The following is a 15,769-nucleotide window of genomic DNA, read 5'->3' as shown; positions in this document are numbered from 1 at the left end:
CAGTTGTTAAGTGAAACACTGCAGTTAAGTTAGCTTCATGGTTGTTAAATGAATCTGGCTTCTGCATTGACTTTGCTGGTCAGAAGTTTACAAGAGGTGATCGCATGACCCCGGGACTTTGAAGCCGTCATGAGTCAGTTGACAAGCATCTGAATTTTGTTCACGGGGATGCTGCAACAGCTGTTAAGTGTGAAAAATTGTCATAACCCGCTTCTTTCAGTGCTGTTGCAACTGAACTGTTGTAAGTCGAGGACTACCTGTATGAACTGATTTTGAGCTGTGGTTTGCGCTCAAGCCTGGCAGCCTTCCAGACAATGTATGTTGACCCACCCATTCAGAGCCAGATTTTCAGCTCAGCAAGTAGAATAACAGCGTCCCTTTACTTCTTTACTCTTATCCCCAGTGGGAATTAGAAGCAGAAGTTAGAGTCCAATCCCTCTCCCCACCCACCCCCAGCTTGTTTGGATAAAGAAAGACTGTCTGTGCCTTGCAACTTGAAAGACATATGTTTTGTATCAAAACAAAATGGCTCATCTCAAAATGGCCACCATTTTGTTTTAAAAAAGGGGGGCAGACAGTTAAATTAGATGATGGGGTATATTCTAAATTCACGCAGTAATGAACTGCCAAATGGAGCTCCCTGCTAACAACTAGTGTTCCTTGTGCTAATAGTTTAAGCGAACCCTAGTTTCACCTTCCAAGCAATTTCTTAAGGATGCAGCCACACTAGTGCTGGCTTATTTTCATATAATATTTGGAAGGAAAATATTTGGTCCAGTAGGCATATGGATGGTTCATGATGATATTGGCTCTTGGGTAACAAACTCAAAATTGGAAAGCACCCAACAAACTCTTAGGCTAGATTAGAAAAATAGTCAATGCAAACACTGAGGGAATCAAAAAACATACCAAGTAATGTTAAGGATGACTGAGCAATTGATAAAATGAGTTAATCCTGTTTTGGAATTTTTTAATGGCTCTTACATTGAATTAATTCAAGTCTACCTTCATCAGACAAAATAGACCATTTTGTATAGATGTAATCCTCAACTTGCAACAGTTTGTTTAGTGACCGTTCAACGTTACAACGGCACTGAAAAATGTGACTTATGATCTTTTTTCAGTTACGACCTTTGCAGCATCCCCCTGATCATGTGATCAAAATTCAGTTGCTTGGCAACTGGTTCATATTTATGACTCCTGCTGTGTCCCAGGATCATGTGATCACCTTTTGTGACCTTCTCACAAGTCAATGGGAAAGCCAGATTCACTTAACAAACAGGTTATTAACTTATCAACTACAGTGATTCACTTAACAACTGTGGCAAGAGAGGTCGTAAAATGGGGCAAACCTCACTTAATAAATATCTCCCTTAACAACATAAATTTTGGGCTCAATTGTGGTCGTAAGTCGAGGACTACCTTTATATAAGGTAGCTTCAACTGTACAACAGTAATCAACCGTGTCTTCAGAATCAGAGGACGTATTATCAGGCCTATGTCAGCTAGCAAAAATGAAGTTATTAAGGAGTGTGCCTAAATCTAGCATCTTTATGTATCTTTACAATTCTTGGCATTTCAACAAATCTTGATTATGTTAACATTGCCTAACTGTGCCGACATGGATATTCTCCCTTTGAATCTAATGAAGTGGATAACATGATAGTGACATCAAAAGTTAATACAATAACAGTGGATATAAGCTGCTTAAAAGCTTGGCTTTATGATATGCAAGTTTAAAAAAAATGCAAAGAAGAAGGTTAAAAATAATGTATGAAGGAATTATTATTTGTTTAATAGAAACAAGGTTGCACATAGTTCATGACTTCAAATAATTAATACACATAGGCAGTGGTGGGATTCTGTCAGTTTGCACCACTTTGGCAGACCCGGTAGCTAATTTTTTGTTGCCCAGGCCCAGGACGGACTTCCAGAAAGCGGCATCCACACAGAGAACCGGTTGTTCACATATATGAATCCCACCACTGTACATAGGCAACACCATCGTTGCAGCTAACAACAGCAAGCTGCTCTTTTTATATAACTACACAGGTTCCTTGGTGTTATGACATGCTGCTACTTGTCTGCTTTTCATGAAACATTAAAAATCTCTTTTTAATTTGTAGAAGTGGATTTGAACCCCATAGAATAAAATCTGGCCACCCTCATCTAGAGAGCGCCAATAAAATCTGTCATGCAGTGCCTCCTGGTGATCAGAGTAACTGAAAATTCCACAAAGGATATATTTTGTGTAAAAACAGAGAATTTCTCCCCACCTCCAAGAGGGTATGGAGCTAGAAGGTGGGTATATTGTAACATCTGTATCCCTGAGAACTTAAGGGAAGGTGTTTTGCATACACCATTTTGAGAAAATTTGCAGAAGGAAGCATACCGCATTCTTCCTCCACACTACAAGGGACGTTTTGCTTGTAGTGCTCAGAAATTTATGAAGTGAGAGATTGTTGAAGAAAGGATTGAATAAAGCATAAACACACATATCTGTTTGCCTTCTTTAGCATTTAAAAACATGATTCGTTCTTCTGCAATTACTTAATAGCTCTCAGGATTTCTCCTTCTTGGGAGCCTGGGCACAAGGTCAGCAAAAGACAAATTATGGGTTCTCCACTCGGAGATGGGGGTTTCCAAACTAATCTGATTCCAAACCAGTTAGGCTGCACTGATTCATTTTAGAGACTATACAGCTAATGTGTTCATATTTATGTTTAGCATTAACTTATTATTTAACAGAAAATTGGCATATGTTTGCACATGCGCTCATTAATTTCTATATACTGTTTTTCCATGGCAACTCCCTTCTCTCTGTTTTCCCAAAGTTTCATTTAATACTGAAAGCTAGAAAAATCTGATGCTATATGTGGCAAATTTATGGGGAATTCCATTTCTCCAGGCCAGAGGGGAGTGAAACCAGCACATCCAAGCAAATAGTGTAAGCACATTGGGAGGATAAATAATATGGTTATAACAAGTCATATCAAGAGATTGGACAGCCATTTGTTTGGAACTGAACAGGGTCTCCTACTTGAGTAGAGGGTTGGACTAGAAGACCTCCAAGGTCCCTTCCAACTCTGTTATAGTGTATTTGTATACTATATGAGAGGCACCCTTCCAAAGATAGATGCTGGTTGTCCAGGGGTACAAGTAGTCCTTGACTTACAACAGCTCATTTAATGACTGTCTGAAGTTACACTGGCACTGAAAAAAGTGACTTTCACCATTTTTCACACGATCATTGCGGCATCCCCATGATCACATGATCAAAATTCAGATGCTTGGCCACTGGCTCATTTATGACAATTGCCGTGTCCTGGGGTCATGTGATCCCCTCTTGTTACTTTTTGACAAGTAAGGTCAAAGGAAGGAAGCCAGATCCACTTAACAACCATGTTACTAGGTTAAGAGTTGCAATGATTCACTTAACAACTGTGGAAAGAAAGGTCGTAAAATGGAGCAAAATTCACTTAACAATACACTTCACTTCCCTCAGCTGCAGAAATTCTGGCCTCAATTTGTGGTCGTAGTCTTGAAGGCAAAAATGAAACATTCTGACAGCTTAGAAAACAAAACCAAAATTAAATTTAATAGAGATAAATGTAAATGTTTTCATGCAAGAAAGAGCAATCAATGCACAAATATATGATGTAGGATATCAAGGCATATCTGTGAAAAATGATCTTGGAATTATAGATGATCAGAAGCTGAAAACTGAGTTTGCCTGTCAAATATGGAAACACAGTTGTCAGCTGAACATAAGTTTCTAAATCATGGGAACAAGGAGTTCCTCTTTATTTTGCATTGGTCAGACCACACTTTAAGGATCCAAATAAACTAGAACAGATTCCGAGAAGAGCAATGGGAACATTCAAGGATAAGGAAATGAAATGAAAACAAATGGAAGGAATAGGAAACGAGTAACACTATTAAAAGTAGCAGACTCCAGTTAAATGCGATGAAAATCATCTTGACAATAACAGAGGTTCACCAGTAGAAGAATTTCTGAATTTCAAGCTCCATTATATATGTATAACCTGAATCAGGATATTCATCTGACTTAATGGGCTATATAATCTTTCTATTTTTATGATTCTATAAACACTGAGGGAATCAAGACTGGTGAACTCTAGAACACCTACCCACTGCATATAAAGAGGGATTGCATCTATACCACTGATTGCTTTTTTATTTATTGTTTTCTTATAATTCTGCTTTCATCTATATGTGGAATTAAAGAAGGCTAATCTAATTTAATAGTTTTTAAAAAATCATTCCAGCAACTTTCACAAATTTCTAGTTACAGCTGTCAAAATGTTTCGGCAGGGATGTAAAATGAAAACAAGCAACAAATTAGTGGCAAATTCTTAAACATTTAAGCTTCTTTTAGAGTTTTGTACTTAAAACACTCCTAAAGCAAAATACATCTCCTTCAAGTCAGATATGAAGTCTACAAAGTAAAATATTTGGCTGCATTCTTAAAATCCCCATCAAAACCACAGCCTTCTCTTAACCGCTACTATTTAATCAGTTAAACATGATGGAATTTCTTACCTTCCTTGATCAACCACTTAAAAGGCTTCTTGTAAAATAAAAGAATGCCAACATATCTCTTCCACTATACTACTTGATTTTTTCAAATTGCTTGGTTCTCGCCAATAACAATTTAATTGGTTAGGCTGCATTGTGCAAATTGGAGGTGGCATTCAGTTGGTCCATATTTTAAAAAAAGCCATCTGTTTTCCAAAGTATCTGAAGAGAGCATGTCTAATTCCTTCAATAAAACTTCTTATTGGAGAATTTTGCTAAAAAAAAAAAATCAGTGTCCTTCAAGGCTCTGGATTGTTGGGAAAAAAATGAGAAAAGTGACAGAATAAGAATCACTAGCTCACACTGGTTTACCCTTGGATTGGAATGGCAAGATTATAGTAGAAGAAGCTCAACTTTCCTGGGGGTGACAAAGTCAGGCAAAACATCTATCCTTGCTTTTTTCCAGTCCGCTTTAGAAGGTAGAAATAGAAGTTGTTCAGATCACATTTAAGATACATACCCAACACTTTCCAATAAAAAAATATAAAGTATGGATGTGAGACATTAGTATCAGAAAATACATCTGTGTTCTAGTGAGATATACTAATTAGAGCAGTGGTTCTCAACCTGTGGGTCGGGACCCCATTTGGGATTGAACGACCATTTCACGGGGGTCGCCAAACAACGCAGTCTGCCATTTTTTCCCCCTTTTCCTTAGCTGTGCTACTCCCTTTTATTCTATTGGCTTTTGAAAGCCAATAGAATAGACTCTCTTGAATAGAGTCTAATTCTATTGGCTTTCAAAAGCCAATAGGAATTGTCCAGGCTGTCTCTGCCCTGGGTGAGCCCGCCAAAAGTCCCATTCTGCAAATGGTATTGCACCAGTTGAGTAGTCCTCAACTTACGACTGGTTGAGTAGTCCTTGACTTACGACCGGTTGGGGGTCGCGGCATTAAAAAGGTTGAGAACCACTGAATTAGAGGCACAAGACTAGATATAACTTCCATTTTGTCTATGCACACTGTGCAAAAATGAGGTAATATATAAGCTACCCTGCTTCTGGAACTTGGTAGAATTATAGATGAACTGAGTATGAGAACCATAGAAATCAAATTGGCAATTCAGCATAGCTATGAATAATTTGTACCAGATTTATCTTATACAACTGTTATCAATTACAAACACACAGTGGTGCTACAGTGCAGAAACTTTAGGGAAGACCCAAAGTTCTACCCCAAAACAACAGGTTTTGTTTCCTGGAATTGAATTCATATGATGTCATTAAATCCTGAATCTAAAGTTACTACTGTACCTACATACTTCACTCTTCTATCTAGTCTGTAATCATAGAATTTCCAAGTTTTCACCGACAGCATTAATCTACAAGTAGTGTCCAAATAGGAAACCAATGACTGCTAAAATTATACATGAAGTCATTCTAAATGTTAACATAACTAGATAGACATATGGTATTGATGATATACTAGTTGATATACAAATCCCATTGGCCAAAAATATATTTAATACAGTTAATGTTGGGCAGTAGCCAAACATTACCTTATTAGAATGAGTGTTGCCTGATGTCTATACCAGTCTTCATAACCTATTTTATGAAGCAAATAAACCCATGCAATAATTAGATTTACAATCTACTTTATTCTTAAAGGAAAACAGAGAGATACCGTCATTTCTTAAATGCTGACAATAACCCTGTGAGGCAGGACACTATTACTACTATTTTACATATAACAACCAAAGAAACGAGCAACTTTTTCAAAGTCAACAAGCAAGACAATTGGAAATGCTTGACAGGTAAGCCTACACTTGTAACTCACAAGTCATTCAGTATGAACCCCCATTTATTCCTCTGATGGTCCACATGTAAAAGCTAATGAAGTGTGGATGATACAGCTTCTGTTAAAGATAACAGTAGATACAGCCTCTGTTAAGATAACAGTAGCAGCAACAGCTGTATAGATAAAATGACCTCAACTTCTCCTAGGTTTATCCATATCGTCCATATACTTTTTTGGGCAACAATACTGAAATAATTTGCCATTGCTTTCACCCAGGATGATTTTATGACTTGGCAGTGCTTTTTCTAAAAAAAAAAAAGGTGTCGGAACTCACACACATCATACAACCCGCCTTGCCCACCCTACAACGTTCCATCCAAAAAAGATGCTGGAACTCCCTTCTGGGTGTTCTATGAGAAAAAAAACCCTGTGACTTGGTACTTTAGTGGTCTTCTACTAAATACTAAACATGTTCAACTCTAGATAATTTTTAAGATCATCGAGAGTTAACTATCTGCTCTGGCTTCCAATAATTTGGAAAATACCTTTGCAGTATATCCTGCTAGGTTCTGCTGCTGCTGTTGCTTAAAGTACTGGAAACTGTGGGAAAAGCTAGATACTAACAGCCCCATAAATGTTTCCAGAATGAGAGATATATTAATATATTAAACAAACATAACCACTAGTCCAATGGTGGTGAACTTATTGCACGCGTGCCAGAGGCGGCACTCAGAGCCCTCTCTGTGGTCACGTGTGCCATGCCCCAGAGATGGCAACCATCCCTCTTCAAGCAGCCGCCCGCTAACTCGCCGAGGTTCCACGTGGCCGGATGCATCCCAGCATGGCTGGTTTCCCTCCCCTCCATCCCATCCCTCCTGGCCTCGCACGCTCTCCTTTTCCCGGGCACGACCCACTTCATCACCTCCTCAGCTGTCAGCCAGCCATCCAGCTCAGAGGCGGCTTCTCTGAACTGCTAGCGGCGGGTTGCGGAGCCCCAGAGTGCATCGGTCGAGGGGCCGGCAGGCTGTGGCTGCTGACAGCCACTGTTGGCCCCCATGCACTCACTGGCCTCTGTGTGCGGGGGCTGATGGTGTCAGGTAGCAGCCACCCTGGCCCCTGCCTTACCTTGCCTTGCGACAATGGCACCCCAGCCCTGCCTCGCCTCACCCTGCAGGACAAGCCTCCTGCCCACTGCCCCACCTGCCAGAGACCCCCTGGATCTCCAAAACCCTGCCTGGCTTCCACAGGCATCCCTCCCCATGAGCAACATCAAGGTGACCATGCCCACCTTGGCCACACCTACCCAGTCTGCCATGACCACCACAGCCACCCACCTGGCATCCAGCAATAAATAAGTGGGTTTTGGGTTGCAGTTTGGGCACTCGGTCTCTAAAAGGTTCGCCATCACTGCACTAGTCTATGTCTACTAATATATTCATACCGTATATTCCGGCGTATAGGGCGACCTGGCGTATAAGACGACTCCCTAGTTCGACACCGGGTCGCAAGACGATCAATACCAAGTCGCAAGATGGTTGACACCGAGTCGCATGCCTAGAAAGTCGTCTTATACGCCGGAAACTACCGGTATTTCCGGCGTATAAGATGATCGACGCCGAATCGCATGCCTAGAAAGTCGTCTTATACACCGGAAACTACATTATTTCCAGCGTATGATGATCGATGCTGAGTCGCATGCCTAGAAAGTCGTCTTATACGCCAGAAACTACCTTATTTCCGGCGTATAAGACGACTCGGCGTATAAGACGACCCCCGAGTTCGGAGGCTGTTTCGAGGCTCTCAAAAGTCATCTTATATGCCGGAATATACGGTAATTCATTTACAACTATACCGTTTATTTGAAGATACTGAAACAAGTGAGGTGATTATGATCTTTCCAAACAAAGAATCTCAAAAGATTTCATCATCTTTGCCTTATTAATTAGATCTTGGACTCTCTACAAGTTATTGTCTCTTAACTGGTAAAACGTCTATGTACAAAATTATTTGTGTAAATCATTTGAGAATCCTGCTCCCTTAATACCGTACAAGCAATCTAGCCCTAAAGAGATTTCATCCAGAAGTGGTCCAAGTTAAGCAGATATCTTTGCTAATATTTAAAACTGGGTACTGCCAGTCCACATTGTTCTTTTAAGTCTTGTAAAAAGCTTGATCCTCAGCCTTTTATTAGGTCATATTAAGATAGTTGTTTGTGTCTAGCATTTAATATCTTGCCTTCAATTTTGTATTAGAGAGACTGTATATAAGAAGGTTCAGCCTTGGCAAAATGTTTATTTTTCCCAAAGCAGTTCTTTCAAATCATGGCAGTTTTAGCTTTTTCCTTCTCAGAATATTTACCATTATAATTCCCAAATCTGGGAATAATGATTCTTTACAGTTTTTCTTGCTATATCTTCCTTGTTAATGGAAGGCAAGAAAAAACAGCGCCAATAATATTTTAAAATCTCTTGTTTACTCCTTGCTTATTTTAAAAAAATATAATAAAGCTTTTAAAAAAGAAAGCAAACAAGTGCTAACATGCAAAGTACATAAGATATAGTTTAGCTGGAAGACCAAGGTCTGTTGTTGTAGAGACTGATATTGCCTCTAATTTATGCACATCTTTTACCTATTCTATGTTTTAAAAGATTACCAGGATTGGTCTGGTAGCTTCTGGCTCCGATAAGCTATGGATGCAGTCCAGCTGCCCTTAAACTCAAAATAATCTTGGCAAGGAAGGTATGATTTCTGAAGTTCCTTTTGTGATACAATGAAAGAGGGCAATAGCTATCTCAAAGCTGCAAAGTGAATGTAATCATAAACTTGACTAATAGCATATGTTCAATTCAAGTGTATTTAGCCCACAATGGAGAATCTGGTCCTCCATATTATAACTCTCTTTATGTTTTATCAGTGGCCACAGTGGCTGGCTGCATTTTTTTTTTTACTTTAGTATAGGTAGTCCTTGAGGTATGACCACAATTGAGCCCAAAATTTCTGTTGCTAAGTGAGATATTTGTTATGTGAGTTTGCCCTATTTTATGACCTTTCTTGCCACAGTTGTTAAGTGAATCACTGCAGTTGTTAAGTTAGTCACATGGCTGTTAAGTGAAACTGGCTTCCCCGCTGATTTTGCTTGTTAGAAGTTCGTAAAGGATGATTACATGACACTGCCACCGTCATAAATATGAACCAGTTGCCAAGTGTCTAATTATGATCACATGACCATGAGGATGCTTATGCAATGGTCTTAAGTATGAAAAACAGTCATAAATCACTTTTTTCAGTGCCGTTGTAACTTTGAATGATCACTAAATGAACTGTTGTAAGTTGAGGACTACCTATAACACCTGGGAGGCCATGGATTTCTTCTGCCTGATTTAAGCAGTAGTCTAATTTTGGAAATTAAGCAGGTTGATCCTGGTTAGTATGTGGATGATCACCTGAAATGCCAGGAATATTGGCTAACCTGGAGAATTAAAAAAAATCTGGAACTAAACAATGACAAACCAATTCTAAAATGCTCCTTAGGAAAATGTATGGGGAAGCCAGATTCACTTAACAACAGTATTACTAACCTAACAACTGTAATGATTCAATTAAAACTGTGGCAAGAAAGGTTGTAAAATGGGGCAAAACTCACTTAACAATTGTCTCACTTAGCAACAGAAATGTTGGGCTCAATTGGGGTCGAAAGTTGTGGACTACCTGTATGTCCCACAATATACTGGTGTAGGGAAGTATTGAAGAACATCCACACTAGAATAGGCAAATTGTGACATGAAGATATTTATGAACTACAACTCCCAGAAAGCATTAGTCAGTTTCAAAGATTGCAGGGATTTCTCATCCAGCAATAGTTCAGGTTTCCTGCCCTGATCTGCACGCTGTTTTTTAAAATAAAATCTGAATCAGGGATTATCTGATTCGCAGGTCTATTCCATATTCTGCGGGTGGAGCTTATCCAAGACAGAAGACTTCTAGTGAAGGGAGAACTCAGCCAAGATAGGAATTCAGCTGTACATTTCTGTGCTTGTCAAGTTCATGATATTTCTCACAAGTTGCAAAGGGGTGAGGGGGAAAGATCAAGTAGGATGTGTAATATGATCCAAGAGTTCATGAGTGTATGGAGAGCTAGAAGTAAATACACGCAGCAAACATAGACATTTGTTAGCATAGGATACAGTTTTTATGAGTCTAAAGCACTTACAGTACAGCTTTTAGAAAAATGTTTTATCCCTACCCCCATGCCTGCTTTCCAGAGCCAAACCCTTTGGGAGAACGGAAGAGAGAATTCTACAATTTCATGGCTTGAAAAACAACTTTGATTGGCACTTGGCCTCACAGAGGAAGGAAAAAAGAAAAACAGCTTTGGGACAAAGAGCACAAATATTTGAGCTCATTGACTTACATGTTTCTTCATATTTACAAGAGAAATCATGATGCAAAGATATAATTAGAAAGAGGTTGCCAAAGTGAGACTTGAGGGTTTTTTTCCTTCCTTCCTTCCTTCCTTCCTTCCTTCCTTCCTTCCTTCCTTCCTCTCTCTCTCTCTCTCTCTCTCTCTCTCTCTCTCGCTCTCTCTCTCATACACACACACACACATACACACACACACACACAGCAGAACAAAGGCAAACAAAACTTTTGCTGTAAGTTGATGCTTTTGCACAGCTTAGCAGTTTTAATTCATTTGCACTAGACAAATAAAAAACATCTCAGCTAATGCATTCAGTTAGCCACATGTACTAAGAGATCAGAATATTGCTAACCTGTAGATGGCCAGGATGTTAACATGGTTAAGAATGCGCTGTAAGAAATTTGGTTTTTCCAGGTGGAGGGGAGCAGGGGGGGAGGGGGGAGCAGATATTAGCAGGGTTTGGTTTATTGTTTATAAGTTTTCAACGGTTACTTACAGAGCTGGGAACAAGCATTACAGTCAAGTACTTATCCCTTCCCCTCGTGTGCTCAATCACTGCTTAGCTTAGATTCTTACTTGTGTTAACATCCCCTGTAGGAGTTTAATTGGAGAATTTCAACTTTATGCCAGTTTACAAGCTAGCCAGGGTTCTTAACATTTTGTTTTCACCCTGCCTGTTTTCCAGAGAGAAGTGGAAGATAAGCTTAATTAGGAGAAAGGTGGTCCAAGAATCACCAGTGAATTTCATTGCTGAACAAAGATTGGAACCAAAGTTCCTCCAGTGTACAACTCATATTCTACTTACTGCAACAAAGCAGCTGCTATTGCCAACTAATGGAATACAGTGTTGATGCAGTTGCAAGGACTTTTACTGAGCTTCACCTGGTAAACAAATTAAACTGTATTTTATTTATTTGATTTATATCCCGCCTTGTCAGAAGCTCAGGGTGGGCATATAGTGTTCTCTTTTCCTCAGTATATATTCTATCACACAAAAAGGATGCAATCCAAATATGTCATTCTTTTTGAAGAAATTTGCACATGGGTGCACACAATGATTCAAAGTTCCTTTCCTTGGCACTCACCAACTTGCCTTCATAGGGAAATGGCTTTACCAAAAATAAAAAGCTGACATACTGAAAACAAAATGTCAACCTCTATCATGACTTTTTACTTATAAAATGCCTTGGTAATTGAAATGGGACCCAGAAATTTTCTTGGATGTAAACATTGTGAAGGATACCTCCAGTGATTTGGAGGCAGGTACACACCCCTGCTTGAAAAGAACAAATGTTGCATAAACTAGGAGCCATATAGACAGTACTTCTATGAAGTGGTACCAAGGTGTTTGTTAAATCAGGGATTTACACAGCAGATATTTTATGAACAGAAAACTCTATTCACAAGCAGTTACTTTGGAAGAATGCCTGCCATATTCTTGAAATTCCAGTTGTAATCACCATCTCCCCAAATTTGAAGCCTTCTGTACTTAGACTTGATTTTGTTTACCAAGGTTTATTGAACTGGCTTAATTCACACAACATACTGATAATCATGATTTCCCCAAGGCATTAGGGACTTGGATGATATAACCATGCTAAGTGAAAAACCAATCACGCTGTGGCTTTGCTCACATTTAGAACCAGATTGACAGTTTCAAAATGCATATTAAATAAGTTGTTAGGTGCCATCTACATGGACAATAGCAGGCATGTCTTTTGACTCATTTCCTTTGGAAAAAAGTGGAAAATGTCTTTCAAGATATTAATAATTTACAGTTTTTAATATCTTCCATACATTTAAAATAATAGATCCATTTAAATTCAGGGCAACTTTTATTAATTGGATAAGACAAATCTATACATATGTCTTAGATATGTATTTCTATGATTACATAAAAACACAAATAGGGACAATATGCATAGATTTCTCTTGTCCGATCAGTTACAGTGTAGACGTTTTTATTAAACTGATTACTGTATGTGCCATCAAGATAGTGTTGACTCTTTGCAATCACATAGATTTTCTCCAACAATTATAGTACATTTATTTGGACAGGAAAAACTCACCTGTACTGCTATTAATACAATAAGCATATTTATATATCAGCTAAGCCACAGTCTGCTAAACTATGGTTTACTGAACAAACAACTGGATTCATATACTATATGATGTAATGCCCAGTTCAGACAACAAGATAGAGTATAATATGGTTTGCATCATTGTGGTCCAATACAATGCATATACCCAGCCAATGATATGCAGGGAGTAAGGAATGTTCCCCTAATTATATACTTCAACACAATAAAGAGCTCACAAAACATTGATGGAACATAACCAGTCAGCCGCACAAACATATCCTTTTTCCCCAAGACTTGTGTTGAAAACAATATTTGGAAGACACATATCACTCAGCCTGATTATACCAACCTACTACCCAGCTATCCCTCACTTTTTCAATTTCATTCTTCCATCATAAGGAATTTATTATTGTGATGGATAATACAGGAACAATCAATACTGAAGACTGTATTAGTCCTTTAGTGTCCTTTGTTAAAAGTTCATCAGATGAAAAATCTTAATATTGTCCAAAAGCATTTTCATTAGCAATAACTATATAATGAAGAAGACTGAGATGAGAAAAATACAGTGAAATTTTCAGACACATATACAATTATGCTAGGGAGAATTTTATATAGGAGACAATATCTACAGAGGTCAAAGCTTTGAAAGGGGAATACACAATCCAAACAAAATAACTTTGTCACAATTTTTCCAAGCTTGAATCTTCAGGGTCAATAGGGAAGAGTTGAAATATTAGGAAGAAAAGCAATTAGTATCAAAAAACAATAGAAATGTAGCAATACAAACATTATAGTTATTAAAATATCAACACGTGCCAGTTTAATCTCTCACTGATATCACTGGGATTTATGTGCTTATAATACTGGATGAAATATAGATATGTTTGGATAATTTTTAATACAACCTTCCCTATCTTAACCCATATAAGGTGATTATAGAAACTGTGGTCCATCTGGAAGGCACCAGATTGGTGAAGACTGATTTTAAGATATTAAATGATTCACAGTATGATTTCAAAAACCTGCAAATCATGAATCTGCTGTTTTGGCACTTGGATCTATGACACAACAAATACCATTTATCTTTTTGTGATGGAAGTACAGAAGGCACTGCAGTGTTCACAGTTACTTAGCCATTATTTATTTTTGTATTTTATTGCAGTTATAAACATTACTAGCAAAGGATTATTAGCATTACTTGTATTTTATTACTAGCACAAGGATTACTAGCATTCACAAAAACTCAATTCCTATATCCATATTTACTTACAGCAAGCCCTATATTTTAGTTGGATATCAAGTTGTCACTTAGAGGTGATCAAAAGAACATCTCCTCCACTCAATTTCTGCTTTTAATGAACATGATTATCTACTCTATTTGTTCCTCAGTATCTTGCACTATTTTATTCAAAGCCATTTTTCTTATGCATTACCCCAAACTCTTTTCCTTTAAAGTGAGATCTTAATAATAAAAAAAAAGCCCCTTGAACACATTTTGGGAAAAGGCAAAACCAGAAGCGCCACATACAGGAAAGGCACAATGGGAATGCAACATTACCAAACAGTACGGATATTCACATAACATGCAATCAGCACATAATTCGACACAAAATTATTAGGTGTTTTCATTACCTGTCTTATTTTATATCCCCGAACCATGAGAAGAGATATAGGGAAACGTGAATGTACATTTATTGCCATAAAAATCAGATAAATGTAGCAAGCTAATACATACATGTCTCTATATACATATTTCTCGTATGTTTGTGTGTACATATATCTGAATGAAGCAGCAGAGAAGCAGTTGCAATAAATTTTATATATATTTATGTGCATCTATTTATAGATTTTTGAGGAAATCATTGCAAAACCCTCCCAAGGTACAACCTCCCCCCCAACAATAACAACCCGCAGATTTTTTTTAAAGAGAAGATTTCTACCCAGCTCCCTCTCAAAGCCCTTCTGAGGAGGTGTGGCCGGAGCAAGCAGCCCAATAGCCTTCCCTCAGCCTTTCCTCGGCCGGATCACACACACACCCCCGGGTGCCAAACTATAACCCGTCATCCTCAGCCAGTGCCGTGGATGATGGATGCTGTCGTCCCGCGTTTCCGGAAGGGCACCGAGGAAGGCAGCCAAACCCAGGCGGAGCAGCCCCTTGACGTGTCGGGGAGAAAGGGCAGACCCACCTGCCTCAGGACTTTCCGGCAGTTGCTACAGACCCGGCGGCACTCGCTGCTGCGCCCGTGCCCGCTGCTGTGGCCGTCGCCGGGCACCGTCGGAGGGCACGACGTGGCGCCGCTGCTTCTGTTCATGGTGCAGCCGGCGAGCGGGGGCAGAGGAGGGAAGCGGTGGCGGGCTCCGCGTCCGGCTGGCTTCGGAGCCGGGCGGCAGCGGCGACTGCAGCCCCAGCAGAAGCGCCTCGGGCCGCCGCCCCCTCCCCCGCCCCTTCCAGCGCCGCTTGGCTTGGCTTCCCCAGCCCAGGAACAGCCGCTTCCATCCCCTCGCGCACACCCCTCTGCCGCGGCCAATCGCCGCTCTCCGACCACGCCCCTTCTCTACCCGACCGGCCAGTAGAAACGCTGCAAGAGCGCAAACCAATCCAGGCACCGCTCTCTCGTCCTCATCTCCGGGCAGTCTCCGAGTGAGGGGCGGGAACCCAGAGGGTAGCGGGGCGGGACGAAGAGGAGGCGCACGTCCAGCTGAAGGTTTGGAGGCTGGGCTTCCGCCCACCAATCAGAGGCGCCTCGGTCAAGGAGACGGGGGGGAGAGAGAGAGAGAGAGAGAGAACGCACGAGGTGGTTACGCCCCCCTTTTGCAGCTCCCGGGAAGGAGGAGGAAAAGCGAAGCTTTGTTTACGAAACTGTCGAAATCCTAAAGCAAAACTGCGGGAACGTATCATCCTTAGTTTTGCTGCTTCCAAAAAAGGGGCC

At 39.9% G+C, this 15,769-nt stretch overlaps 1 protein-coding gene across 1 annotated transcript in view; it reads right to left on the bottom strand.

Annotated features, from left to right (window-relative positions):
- Positions 1–15,347, bottom strand: part of SESN3 (sestrin 3) — a 73,324-nt gene extending 57,977 nt beyond the window's left edge. The window contains exon 1 of the mRNA XM_039349072.1: positions 15,026–15,347. Within this exon, the coding sequence (XP_039205006.1) occupies positions 15,026–15,151 (126 nt within the window). The 5' untranslated portion in view covers positions 15,152–15,347. The remainder of the gene's footprint in view (positions 1–15,025) is intronic.
- Positions 15,348–15,769: the final 422 nt, after the last annotated feature.

This window comes from Crotalus tigris, unplaced genomic scaffold, assembly GCF_016545835.1.
Source record: "Crotalus tigris isolate CLP2741 ecotype Arizona unplaced genomic scaffold, ASM1654583v1 scf7180000018224.911827, whole genome shotgun sequence".
NCBI lineage: Eukaryota > Metazoa > Chordata > Lepidosauria > Squamata > Viperidae > Crotalus > Crotalus tigris.
Note: the sequence above shows the minus strand (reverse complement) of the source record. Positions and strands in the feature narration are given on the sequence as shown.